The sequence below is a fragment of the Bison bison genome, unplaced genomic scaffold (genome assembly GCF_000754665.1).
Source record: "Bison bison bison isolate TAMUID 2011002044 unplaced genomic scaffold, Bison_UMD1.0 scf7180017864369, whole genome shotgun sequence".
NCBI classification, from domain to species: domain Eukaryota; kingdom Metazoa; phylum Chordata; class Mammalia; order Artiodactyla; family Bovidae; genus Bison; species Bison bison.
The window spans coordinates 1,699,034-1,712,431 of record NW_011494941.1 but is presented as its reverse complement, the minus strand read 5'-3'; the positions used below and the strand labels follow the sequence as shown (position 1 = coordinate 1,712,431).

At 45.2% G+C, this 13,398-nt stretch overlaps 1 protein-coding gene across 1 annotated transcript in view; it reads left to right on the top strand.

Annotated features, from left to right (window-relative positions):
• Window positions 1–13,398, top strand: part of DAB1 (Dab, reelin signal transducer, homolog 1 (Drosophila)) — a 451,043-nt gene that overhangs the window by 428,097 nt on the left and 9,548 nt on the right. The window contains exons 10-11 of the mRNA XM_010855870.1: window positions 7,260–7,322; window positions 9,559–9,667. Coding sequence (XP_010854172.1) covers window positions 7,260–7,322; window positions 9,559–9,667 — 172 coding nt within the window. The remainder of the gene's footprint in view (window positions 1–7,259; window positions 7,323–9,558; window positions 9,668–13,398) is intronic.

Genomic DNA, 13,398 nt, shown 5'->3' with positions numbered 1-13,398 from the left:
AGCCAGCACCTAGTGGGAGCAGGTGGTTGATGACAGAACTTGCTGGTGTTTGGCTTGAAGGCTCTGCCATGGTGGGCACGGGCATGTGTGTTGCCCTTCTCTGTGACCCTGTGACTGGGGCTGACTAATGTACAGTCAAATTTACTATAGACAGAGTGGAAGTGGTCACGGCTGACGGTTCCTCCACTCCTCCATGGCCAGCAGGAAGCTCTCCTGAAAATTAGGGAACAATGCAAGTATTTCTGTTCAAGCATAATCATTCCAAGTTAATGTCAATATTATCAGACTTAGACTACTGTTACACTGCTTGGAATTCATCCCAAGCATAATTAGTTTGGACATATAGACCAAAAACATGGTCATTAAAAATAAATGTGTACATATGGAGATATTATGCATATTACCTACAATATGTATTAATGTTGTGGCTTTGTTCAGTTAACATTCCTTAAATAAAGCTCTGGGGTATTGGATGGTAAGCCAGGGTTCAACAGAAGACCACCAGGGAGTTGAAATAGAGTTTATTAGTGCAGGTCCTGGAGGAAGGGCCATATGCAGAGGTGAAGGGAGGAAGCAGGCAGAGAGAGCAAGGCAGGGTCTGGGGCACTTGCCTTTATTAGGGCCCCAGGGTAGAGTGCTTTAGTGTTCCTGGTCCGAGGCCTGATTGGTCATTTCAAACCCAAAAGAGCAGGGTTTTGGTAAGTGTCTAAGGCATCTTATCTAAGGGTACATAAGGCAAAGCCCTGGGAGGCTGGGGAGAGTGTAGCCATAAGAGCTGTTAGGATGGTCAGACCAGGAACTGACATTTGCTTGTGACTTTGTGGGCTGTTATCCAGGACGTACTTCACTGGAGAAGCTGGTGTCAATTCAAGGCCCCTGCAGGCCTCTTGGCCAACACAAAGGGGATGCTGAGGCAGCGGTATTATGGAGTGGTGTAGCAAAGCTCTCAGCAATTATAAACAACAAAGTGAAAAATTAACAAAATGATTGGATTTGGTCAGCTGCCGCCTATTTTTAAAATCGTCTATTCGTTCATATGTGTTTTTTTTGAGCACTGCCACGGGACAGATCCCCCATGACCTGCCGGGGATGCGGGAACAAACGCATCATGGTCCCTGCTTCAGGAAGATCACTGTGTAGTGGGTACAGGTGATATCCTGTTGTTTGCAGAGGATGGATTTCAGCTCAGGGGACCAAAGAAAGCTTCACAGAAGAGATGGCCTTTCAGCTGGGTTTGAGGAACTGGGTGAGCTTTGAGCTTGCCAGGCTGACAGAAGCATTTCAGGCAGAAAAGGCTGTATGTACAGAGACACTTACAAAACCAGCTGTTCAGACTGCTCCAAAGGTTAAGTTTGGCTAGAGCACATGGTAACACTTTTTCCTTTTAAAACAAAAATCTCAAGGGTAAACATCATGCTCTTATCTGCTGTCACCATTGAGACTGGCCAGGTCAGGTCTGTAATTTCAGGAAGATGGACTTTAAACTTAGAAACTCCCTATGGCTTGCATTTCCTAGCCAGGCACGTGTTTTCTCATCAGTTTATGCTGAGAACATATTCCAGGGTTTTCACAGCACATTGGCAACCACTCCCGCCTCCTGTGACCACGAGAGTGTAAACCATAGATAATGTCATCATTAAGCACATAAATCCATGTCATCTGTGTGTCATTCACTTCATCCTCATTCATCATCCCTTACGCTTTCAGAACGGCCGTGCATTTGAAGATTTTGACGAGCGGTTTGCCGCAGCCACGCCGGTAAGCGCAAGAGGGCCCAGCCTGGTTAACGGTTTCGCGTCATTGTCCCATCACTCATTTCATGCTCATAAGTCATGCCTTGTGGTTACAGAACAGAAACCTGCCGATGGACTTTGACGAGATTTTTGAGGCAACAAAGGTAAGGCCTCCATGGTCTTGTGAAGTGAGGGTTGTTCTGGTCATTCTTGTCTGCTCTATGCAGCCTCACTCTCCTCAGTGCTCTGCTCTGGTGCCGGCCTGTGCTGATGTTCAGGGACTCCTGGCGGGTCCCGCGGTGAGGGCGAAAAGTAGGAGCGTGTGTGTGTGTGAGAGAGAGAGAGAGAAACAATGTATGCTGGAGAGGAAATGACACCCCTTCATTTCATCCAGCAAATATTTTCAATCTCCTAATGTGTCCCAGGCATTCTGATAGATGTTAGACATGCAGTAGAGAGGAGGACACGACCCCTATCCTCGAGGAGCTCAAAGTGTAACAGTGTGGCATTGCATAGCAAAGGAGAGGGCAGGCGGGATGGGTAGAGAAGGGCAGGGTAGGATTGCCTAGTGGAGTGGAGTGTAACAGTATAGTGGAGATTCAGCACTGAACAGGAGCTGCTCAGTGCACCTATGGAGATAAAAACCAGTGTGGGGGCGGGGGTGGAGGTGGCAAAGGCAATGGCACCCCACACCAGTCCTCTTGCCTGGAAAATCCCGTGGATGGAGGAGCCTGGTGGGCTGCAGTCCATGGGGTCGCAAAGAGTCGGACACAACTGAATGACTTCACTTTCACTTTTCATTTTCATGCACTAGAGAAGGAAATGGCAACCCACTCCAGTGTTCTTGCCTGGAGAATCCCAGGGACGGGGGAGCCTGGTGGGCTGCCATCTATGGGGTCCCATAGAGTCGGACACAACTGAAGCGACTTAGCAGCAGCAGCAGCAGCACCTATGGAGATAAAACTGCTATTTGGTCCACATCACCTGCAATAGAGGTGCTGGTTTGCAGCCAGTGTTTATTTAGATTGGTTAATATGTTGGCGAGTGAATGTTGTCACTCCTGAGTACATGGGTTTGGGAAGTCTGTAGGACAGGAGTTCTCAACCTGGGCTGCAAATTAGAATCATCAGGAAAATTTTTAAACTTTGACTTAGTAAACTACTTCAAACCAACTAATCAAGAACCTCAAGGGGTGGGGACCAAGCGTCGTATTTTTCCCTTGAGTTTGTGTGCTTAGTTGCTCAGTCGTGTCCAACTCTTTGCAACCCCGTGGACTGAGACATTCCAGGCTCATCTCTCTGTCCATGGGGATTCTCCAGGCAAGAATACTGGACTGGGTTGCCATGCCCTCCTCCAGGGGATTTTCCCAACCCAGGAATCAAACCCAGGTCTGTCACATTGCAGGCATATTCTTTACCAGCTGAGCCACCAGGCTATCCAAGGCTGACAATCCATCTAAGGGTCTCACATAAGCTGTATGGGGCAGTGGGATGGGGTACAAACTGAGTTAGAAAACACTTCCCAGGAAGAAATAAAGGCATCTAGTTTGTGTCTCGAAAGATCGGTAGGAAAGGCAGTGGGGGAAGGTATGAGTGTTCTGGTCAGAGGAGGAGCATGTGCCAAGGCCCTGAGGTGGCCCCCCTTTCGTGACCTCTGGTGCTTCTCTCCTCTGTAACATGGTCCTCACTGTGTTTATAGGTCTGTCTTCCCATAGAACAGGCAGCTCATGAGACTCAGTGCAGGAAGTTGCCTTATGCATCCCTGTGTCCCCTGCTTTCGGCACAGTAGCTGATGTACAGTAGGAACTACATGCTTGCCCTAAGTGAAGGAGCACCTAATGCCAAAACTGAGGAAGTGGGTCTATGTAAATATGTACTGGTGGTCAGTCATGGACACCTCTGCATTCATCAATGGCGCTTTCAGAGCTTCTCTGCAGGGAGGGTCTAGGAGTCTACTTGCAAAGGTTTAGTGGAAAGAAGGACCAGGGGACTAATTATGAAACAGCAGCTATAGGGCATTCCAGATGTTATTGAAAAACCACCACTGATTCATAACAAAGAGTGGCTTGGGAGGGGACAGGCCTGATTGAGATACTGAGGAGCTCCAATAGCCAAGCATCTCCTCATCCTTTTCACTGGCTTTGGCAGCTTCTAGGGTCACTCTCTTTACCCTGGAGGATGCCCAGGACCTAGAGAAGGGACAGAATCTTCCATCAACAACCACATCTTTACCTGAAGATGTCTGAAGGGCCAGGAAGGGGAAGGCAAGGAGGAATCTTGGGTTGGCCTTGGAGATGACTTCTTCAGAGGGACGTGAATCATGGCAGGCCTTTTAAAAACCCTGGCTTCTGGTTAGAGAATATTGTGGGGCTGGGCTTCCACCATGAAGGAGGGCTAAGTAGGGCTGGGTAAAGGGACACATGGATAAACAAAGTGCTGCTTGGTCTATGGGTCAAGCCCAGCTTTTTTTAGCTGACCGATCAGAGGCAAGTCACCTTACCTTCAGGCCTCTATTAGCTCATCTGCAAACTAGAGATAGTGGAAGAGATTCCTGTGCTCCAACTTCACAGAGTTCAGGGAGCATCCAATGTTACAGTAATGGTTGGAAAATACGTTATAAACTATCAAGTGCTCTACAAATGTGAATGGTTAGTTCTATTCTCATGAGGCTGTTAAAATGATTAATTACAACAATATTATCAGATGGAACATGGCTTCTTAAGTTACAAATAAAAGAACCAGGGTTAACAAGGGGGAGAGGGGCTGTGAAAATAGATATTATTCCAGATCCTCAATCATATACTGTTATTAGAATTATTTTTAATTTTATGGCCTAAGAATCCCCTTTTTCTATAAAATTTAATTAACTCAAGGTTCTATTTAAGCAGCAAGTCGAATGGAATGAAATAACAATCTAAGTTTTATGCCTCCGCATGTTTTTTCTCGTTTAATCCTTGAATGGAAATCGTCTGGCAAGAGGAGAGTCTGTAGCTCAAGAATGAAGGTTATTTTAAAAGTTGTGCTTAAGGAGAAAATTAGCCAATAAATTATATTTATGATGTTAGTAAAAGTGTGCCACGAGTTCACCACATTTGAAATGTAAATTGTGCAACTTAATTATTAACTTCATTTTAATATTTTCATACCACTGAAAACAGTCATGGGCCATTTGCAAAGCATTGAGCTTCAAGGGCCAGGAATCCCAGAACCCTCCTTTGAATGCATTAAATAGAATTATGCCTTCTGTGGGTTTGGGAGAGAGCCTAAGGATTGGCACTGTTTCACCAAATAATATAAAATATTGCTCACATGCTAAATAAGTCTTCCTAAAGACAAGTAAACGTTTATTATTATATCTGTGGATTGTCCCCAGTAGACTGTAAGCTCCCTGAAGGCTGAAAATTGACATTCCTCCTAAATATGTTCCTAGCACCCAGCACAGGGCCTAACACCTTATAGTTGTCCAGTGTGTACCAGCATATTATGTAGTTCAGTTCAGTCACTCAGTCATGTCCAACTCTTTGTGACCCCATGGACTGCAGCATGCCAGGCTTCCCTGTCCATCACCAACTCCCAAAGTTTAACTCAAATTCATGTCCATTGAGTCAGTGATGCCATCCAACCATCTCATCCTCTGTCATCCCCTTCTCCTCCCACCTTCAATCTTTGCCAGCATCGGGGTCTTTTCACATCAGGTGACCAAAGTATTGGAGTTTCAGCTTCAACATCAGTCCTTCCAATGAATATTCAGGACTGATTTCCTTTAGGACTGACTGGTTGGGTCTCCTTGCAGTCCAAGGGACTCTCAAGAGTCTTTTCCAACACCATAGTTCAAAAGCATCAATTCTTCAGCACCCAGCTTTCTTTATAGTCCAACTCTCATATCCATACATGACTACTGGAAAGACCATAGCCTTGACTAGATGGTCCTTTGTTGGCAAAGTAATGTCTCTGCTTTTTAATATTATGTCTAGGTTGGTTATAACTTCTCTTCCAAGGAGTAAGCATCTTTTAATTTCATGGCTGCAGTCACCATCTGCAGTGATTTTTGAGCCCCCCAAAATTATGTAGTTAGGAAAGAAATTAATATGTATAGGGCCCTACTATGTGCCAGGAACCATTTATTCAATCTGAAACCTGAAGAAGGATTGAAAGTGAGTTTATCAGGCTAAGGTGCTTGCTTTTCAGCAAAAAAAAAAAAAAAGATAATCTTTTGTGCCTTTTTCACCAAGCTTACCCAAACTTCAGAGTCCTTCTAGTAATATAATCAATAAATCTCCAAAGGAGATATTACCATCTCTAATGTCCAGGTAAGAGAAAAGTGGCCCCGAGGAGCTGCAGAGATTATCAGTGGTAGAAGATGCAACCCCAGGGATGGAACTCTTCCTGGGCCTAGAGTTCCCAAGTTTGTCAGTAGCGGAGAATATTCCTTTCTTCGTATGAATCTCGGTGTCCCACTTTGCCTGGTTAAAACAAATTTCTAGGGCAGGAGTCCTGTCTGCCAGGACAGACTCTCCCAGTGGTGTTTTTCAGTCCCCTGATTAGAAACTATTACTTAAAATCTGAAGATGAGGAGAAAGGTTTTTTGTTTTTGTTTTTTTGCGGTGGGCAAATTTGCACAAAACACATGATTATATACTTTAAGTCAGGCTATTTGACTCCCGACCATAGACCTCTTGCAGACTCTGAAGCTGGAAGTGTATACTGATTAATTTCTGAGTGTATCTTAAAGGGCTTCTCCCACTGCTCTGGCTGGCCTTGCTCAGACACTGAGGGATGATGGATGGGAACACAGTTGATATAGTATCCACAGTGATAGAGCTCCTCGGAGTGATTAATCGTGTATATACTGGGTTGTTTTTGATACCCTTCCTAGTATTAAATGATACATTTTCTCCTCCTCCAACTGTATTTTTTATCTTGAAGATGGATTCTTTCGAGGACTGTCATTTGACTGCCTGCTCTTCATGCAGAAAATTCAAGTCCTGGCCTAGGTGGTCTTGAGGTGACCTCTGTGAAACTCAGTTTATTCATCTGTAAAAATGGGGATGACAGTTCATACCTTTCAGGGTCAGTGATATTTACTGAGAAGTGGCCGTGAAGTGGTGACTTGCTGTACTTGGTACAGGAAAAGCATTTTGTAACATGTGGATATACTCAGGAAAGAGAAGCAAATGATAAAGTTACCTCTTGCCTTTGTCTCCTGGAGAAGAGAGACAATGCTGACATTGGATTGTAAATATGTGTAAAATGGTATTATTATTGCTTATGCAAGGTGGCTAAGCCCAGATCTGCTTGACTAAGCCCAGATAAACAGCCAGGCACACTGAAACAATAACTGATTCTGGCTGCATCTGAGTTGCTGTCTTTGGGATCAAGAAGTATCGTAATGACCAACTGGGTTTATTGTTTATACAGTCATGATGAAAAAGGGAAATGCATGTCCTCAAATCATACTGTTTTTAAAGCATTGCCCAGCAGCATCAGCTCCCCTTGTGGTTACATCATTATCTTTTTGTCTTTTCAGGCTGTGACCCAATTAGAACTTTTTGGGGACATGTCCACCCCTCCTGATATAACCTCTCCCCCTGTAAGTATGCACTGTGCTTGGAGCCCTGCATCTCTTTCCTTTCCTTCTTCAGTTTCATGGTGACAAATATATGGACTTTGGGTAAAATGAAGCTGCTGGTGGATTTCAACTCAGACTCTTCCAGCTGTGTGATTTGGGCATATTAACTAGCAATTCTAAATGTCAATTTCCTCTGCTTTTTTTTTTTTTTAAAAAAAGGAATTATGATGCATGCTCTGTTTTGAGAAATAAATGAGATCATGCATCAGCAGTTACAGACTCTGACTGAGGTGCTTGCCATTTTGCTGGGCAGTGGAAAGAGACAGGAGCAGCATGTGGTCCTTGCCTGCAAGGAGTACAAGGTCCACCTGGGAATATGGGTGAGAAGCTCCACGAGGCAGCAGATGAGATGAGACATTTGTCATCTCCTACCCAGAACCCGCACAGCCAGGTGGTCAACCCAGTAAAGGAAGCCTCTTCTCCCCCAGACCTTTCAGCTGTCTCCTGTCTTATTCCCTTCTTTCCTTCCTTTCTTCCTCTTTTCATTTCCTCCTCCCTTCCCACTTGCTTGCCGGCTTCCCTGAGCTTCTCAGGAAGCTTTGGATTCCCAACTCTAGTTTCAGCCATGCTATCTCAGTTATTGCTTGCACTAGGGCAGAGTTCGCAGGGAGCCGAAGCAAAATAAAATCCCAGTGCTTTGAGAATGGGAGGCATTCAGAGGCAACCCAGCAGCCACGGCAAAGAGCCAAGCTAGCCCCTCTAGCTCCTGCCCAGTCCACTCCCCGGAAGTGGGCAGAGAGCAGTCAGCCACAGCTGCACCCGCTGAAGCTGTTGGGAGGGGGCGGCCCCTCTGGGGACCACACGTTTAGCGCAAACCCAGGGATGGTGCTACGGTTCACTGGCAAGCTGCGCCTCCCAGAGAAAAGGCTGTAACCTCACTGAGGACAGATGGCAGGAGAGCCTGCTGCCCACAGCTGCCGCCAGGGAATCTGAACACAGTTGCCCTGCTTCCAACACCTGGTACCCAGAGCAGCCGTGAAGGAGGGGCCAGCAGCTCCTCTCTCCAGGGATGCTGGTTGGTTCTAGTAAGGCTTTCTCTCCCACCTTCCAGGGAAGGCAGCTGCATTTCTGAACCATGGGGCCACAGAGCTAGAAAGGTCTGGAGTGATCTTCTAGCCTTATTTAGCACCTTTGTTTTACAGATGAACACACTGAGTTCCAGACAGGGCATGTGACTCACCCAAGGTCACACTGGAAGAAAGCAAACGGCATTGATTATGGTCTAATGTGCTTAATGCAGCAGCTCATGGCTGTGTTTCTGGCCCTGAACCTGAGTGCCATCCAAATGGGTATTTAATAATCCTCAGAACAATGCTATGCCTCCTGCAAGCTGCTAATCTAAAAATGGCCTTGTCTAATTGCCATGGTTTCAGGATTAATTGCTTGCCCCAATCTATTCCAAGGGGAAAGAGATAAAGATATTATGTCATCAAATATGCATACTCTGTAGGCAAAAGGTTTCTGGAAAGGCATGGACCTTAAAGAAACAAGTACTCAAGTTTTGATTTCAGTAGCCCTCACCTTACCCACCACATCATGGAGCAGACATTTCTGAAATTCCAGCGTGGACCAGGATCTAGAGTTGGCAGCTACTCTAGCATCATTTTTATCATCTTCTTGAGAACATTTGCTTCTTTTTGCAAGTGAAGGTTCAGGCAGGATTCTTCTGGGAGGCACAAGGACCCAAGGGTCTCTGTTCCACTTGCTAATCTTTATTTATTTAGTCAACGCCTGTTTACTGACCATGTATTCAGTGACAGCCTTGAGCTGGGTGCACAGTAGGTCCTGAGTGAGTGTATGTCAGTTTGAACTAACTTCTAAAGGACGAAAGCCAGATATTATGGGATAATATGAGGGCCCAAAGACACCCCCAGAGGGTATGGGCTCAACCTAAAGAGTCATGATGCTGCCCGGTGTTAGCTGAGCACCGGTTCTGTGCTTCAGCATAGTACTAAGTGATTTAAATGCATGATCTCATTGAAGCCTCTCAGCAGCTCTGGAGATAGGTATTGATTTTCTCATTTCATGCTCTGTATACATAGCAGCTCATGGTCTGCAATTCACAAAAAGTGGCCAGGACCAGGGCTTGCTTCTGCAGCACCTCCCCGCTTAACTTCTGGGCCTGCTGCCTCCCACGCTGGTCAGCGATCAGGCTCTCCCAGGAGCCTCACACCCTCCGCCTCTCTGTGTCTGACAGACTCCTGCAACCCCAGGTGATGCCTTTATCCCGTCTTCGTCTCACGCACTTCCGGCGAGTGCAGACGTGTGTGGTTCCCTACCTTTTGGCACTGCTGCTGTACCCTCAGGTAAGCGCCTTCCACCTCCTCCCACCTCCGTCCACCAAGAGAAGGAAAAGGCTGACTGAGCCAGCTGCCAGGTTATGCCAGACACCTCTGGGACGACCATTCTCTCCCTGTGACTCTTCAGGTGATGCTGAGAAGCCGCCAGGGCAGGGGGTAGTATGCTTACCGAGCTCTGGTATGCGGGAGGCTGGAAACCAGTCATGTCTTGAACCTGAAAGGTCAAGATTCCAGATGTATAGCTTTGGGGAGCTCAGTGCGCACACAGCTGTGTGAATCCGTGCCAATCCTGATTGACACTGTCAGCTCAGTTGGATGTGGGAAAGGTGCGGGTGGGGAAGGGGCAGCTATGCTCCACCGACCTCTTGAGATCTCAGTGATAGAAGGGGTGGAGGCCCAGGGAAGGGGAGGTTCCCCATGCAAAGAGGAACACTTAGGAGTTCTGCTGACAGTGAACAGTGAACTGCAATGGGGCTTAGTGACTTAGAGACTATTTGTTCTATTTTCCAAATATTCTTTTACAACAGGGTAAAAATACATATAGCAACAGTGTTACAGGTGCACATCGGTGGGGTCTGAGGCATCTTGTTTCCATGGCATTAGGCAGTCCATGAAGTCAGCCCATTCTACCTGGACACGGGCAAAGGTGGTGTTTTGCCGTTGGTTTTGTTCAGTCGTGTCTGTCTCTTTGTGACCCCATGGGCTGCAGTATGCCCGGCTTCCCTGTCCTTCACTACCTCCCAGAATTTGCTCAAATTCATGCCCATTGAGTCAGAGATAAGTGGTATTACTTATGCTGTTTGCATACAGGGGTTCTTAAAGACTTTTTTTTCCCTTAACTACATATTTGAAATATGTGGCGTTATCTTTTTCTACTTTATTTATATAAAGGACAGAGTTGGTATGTTTTAAAATATCAATTTCTTGCATTTTTCTATAAATAACTACTTTTAATTATATAGTGTTAGAAACAAATTCTTGCCACCAGATATAAACCTTATTGTTACTTAAAGTAAAATTAAAATTTCATACTCTGTTCTGAAATAGTTATTCCTCCTGAGCTGAAGGATCACTTCTAGAAGCAACAGAGGTTGGTAGCTAATATGTCTAACTCACAGTTGAGAATCTATAGGTAGCCTAGAAATGTCTTTAATTACTAAGCTTCCCAATCAAAGCTGTTTCACCCAAACCTATAATGGAACAGTGGCAATAGTTTTCCTTACCTGAACTGGATATTGAAATGTCCTTGGGAGTAACGGAATCTGTTGTTTTAAGTAAGAATAATAGTTCTCCATCAGAGCTGTCAGCCTTGCATTCAGAATAACCATGCTTTGTCCCATTTGATTCGTGAAGATATAGTGGGACAGAGGATGGGACCTCTAGGCACCAAATTTACTCATTTTCAGGCATGTTTATGCCATAAATTTTCACTGAGTATGCACTGTGGGCCAGGTCCTATTCAAGGTGTCTGGGGTGTGTCAGTGACTGCAATAGACACAGACCCCTGGCCGCAGAGAGCTTACTTTCAAATGTGGAGAAGGACAATATGAAAATGAGTAACTTATCATAATCTGTTAGGAATAGTGGGTGAGTGGTACGAACAGAAGGAAATGTGGAGCAGGGCAGGTGTGAATGGAGGTGATGGTCAGGAGGAGGGGCTCATGCAAACATGTGATATGAGCCAGGAATGTGTCAGGGTCAAGAGTACTCCCAGTGGCCCCTCCCAGCCTCCACCCCCTTTCTCTGTAAGCAAGAGGGGCTGGATTCAGGTCTGGCCCTTACACTTGACTAAAATGCCTGAGGACCTGCCTGTACTCTGGGCCCTCTGCCCAGCCAGGGCCAGGTTATGGCTTTAAAGAACTCTATTTTACAACTTACCACTTGATCAGCCATGTTGCACACTGTGGACAAACCACTCCACCCATTCAGATTCTGTTTCTTTAGCTGCTTAAAAAAATGATAGATTACCTCCAAGATTTCAGTTTTTACAATGTAAGTCTAAAATTGATTTCAGTTAGCATATTTTTGCTTTCTTACTCTACTTAAGCTCTGCCGAGAAACAAAACTGGGCTTCAGGTAGTGTTAAACTGTCTGCCTTCTTCTTCCTTTAACTGGCCTTAAAAATCTCTGCAGCTGTTGAATCTCCATCTCGCTGTCCCTAATTGCCCTGCCAGCGACAGGGAGGTGGGAAATGACCTGGGGTGTGTAGTGCAGTGAACAGGCTGAGTTTGAGCCCTGGCTCAGCCATTTATCTATAAGCTTTAGACTCCTGGGAAAATTACTTAACCAGTCAGAGCCAGAATTTCTTCATTTTTACAACTGAATTTAAAATAATACTTACCTTGCAATAATATCATGAGAATTAAATGAAATAAAATCCAGTGCTTCTGAAAAATGCTGGCATGTTGTAAATCCTTTGTGTAGAAAATGCTAGTATTATTATTACTCTGACATCTAAAGTAGAAGAAAATATGTCTTGTTTTTACCTTTTTTTTTTCCTTTTCCTTCTTGGGATGCTCCCTTTAAAAAAAAATAGCATGTAATAAAGTTTAGGTTTTTGGCCTTCTGAGCACATGGCAGAGCTGGCCTGAAGGGCTGGAGAGTATATAAATACAGACCCTTCTACTAACCAGCTGTGTGACACTCAGCTATATAATTGCAGAGCCTCAGGGAACTTATCTGTAAAATGGGGATGATGATTCTACCTCATCGAGCTGTTCCTGAATTAATCACATGTAGTAAAACATTTAAAACAGTACCTGGCAGTATTTACGTAAGTAAATACTCAGTAAAAGTTCTCTGCCCTACTCACCAGGGATCCTGACTCTTCTATCTGGATAGATACTCTGGGTAGCCACGTCAAACCTTCCACTCTGGAAGCTGTCAGTTCCTCGTATGCAGATTAAAGAGATATTTTTCAATATTTATTTATTTGGCAGTGCCAGATCTTATTTGTGGCAGGTGGGATTTAGTTCCCTGATTAGGGGTTAAACCCAGGTTCTCTGCATTGAGAGCATAGAGTCTTAGCCATTGGACCACCAGGGAAGTCCCAATTAAAGAGCTATTGATAACAGCCACCCCAGAGATTTGTTGAAGGATCAGCTTCACAAAACGTGAGCTCCACTAGGGTAAGGATTTATTTTATTTTATTTTATTTATTTTTAATACTGTCTTGTTCTTCACTGAATCTCCAGAGACAGTGTTCGCCACCCAGGAGGACTACTTTTGAACAGATGCAGCAAGTGACATAATGTAGATGAGAGGTACCACGCAAGTTCTGTATATATGTGGGAGAAATCCTTCCGTTTTCAGTGTTTTCTCACCTTTTAGTCTGCCTTTTTTTTTCCCCCTAAATAATGAGGGTATTCCCAGGTGCAGCATCTGCTTATAAATTGCAGTTTTCAACACTTTAAAAAATCTAACTGCAAGGCAGAGAGAGATTTATGATTGATCTGAGCTTCGTGGCATAAACAGATGCTCACTGGCACCTCCTTCCTCTGCTGTTGAACGTTAGCGAGTAAACAGTTACTAGGCTGCTAAGTGGCCGCAGTGGCCGCCGCGCAGCGGCTTTCCATGTCTAATGCTAGTGCAGCCCTGCCACTGAGATGTCCCGTCAGGGACACATGATGCCACGTGGCCAGAGAGCCTGAGCTCACAGGTCTGGGGAAACTGCCGGGACCCCCCTCAGGAAAAGCAAGTGAGACCTGCAAGTTCCCAAACATGATACCTAATTACCC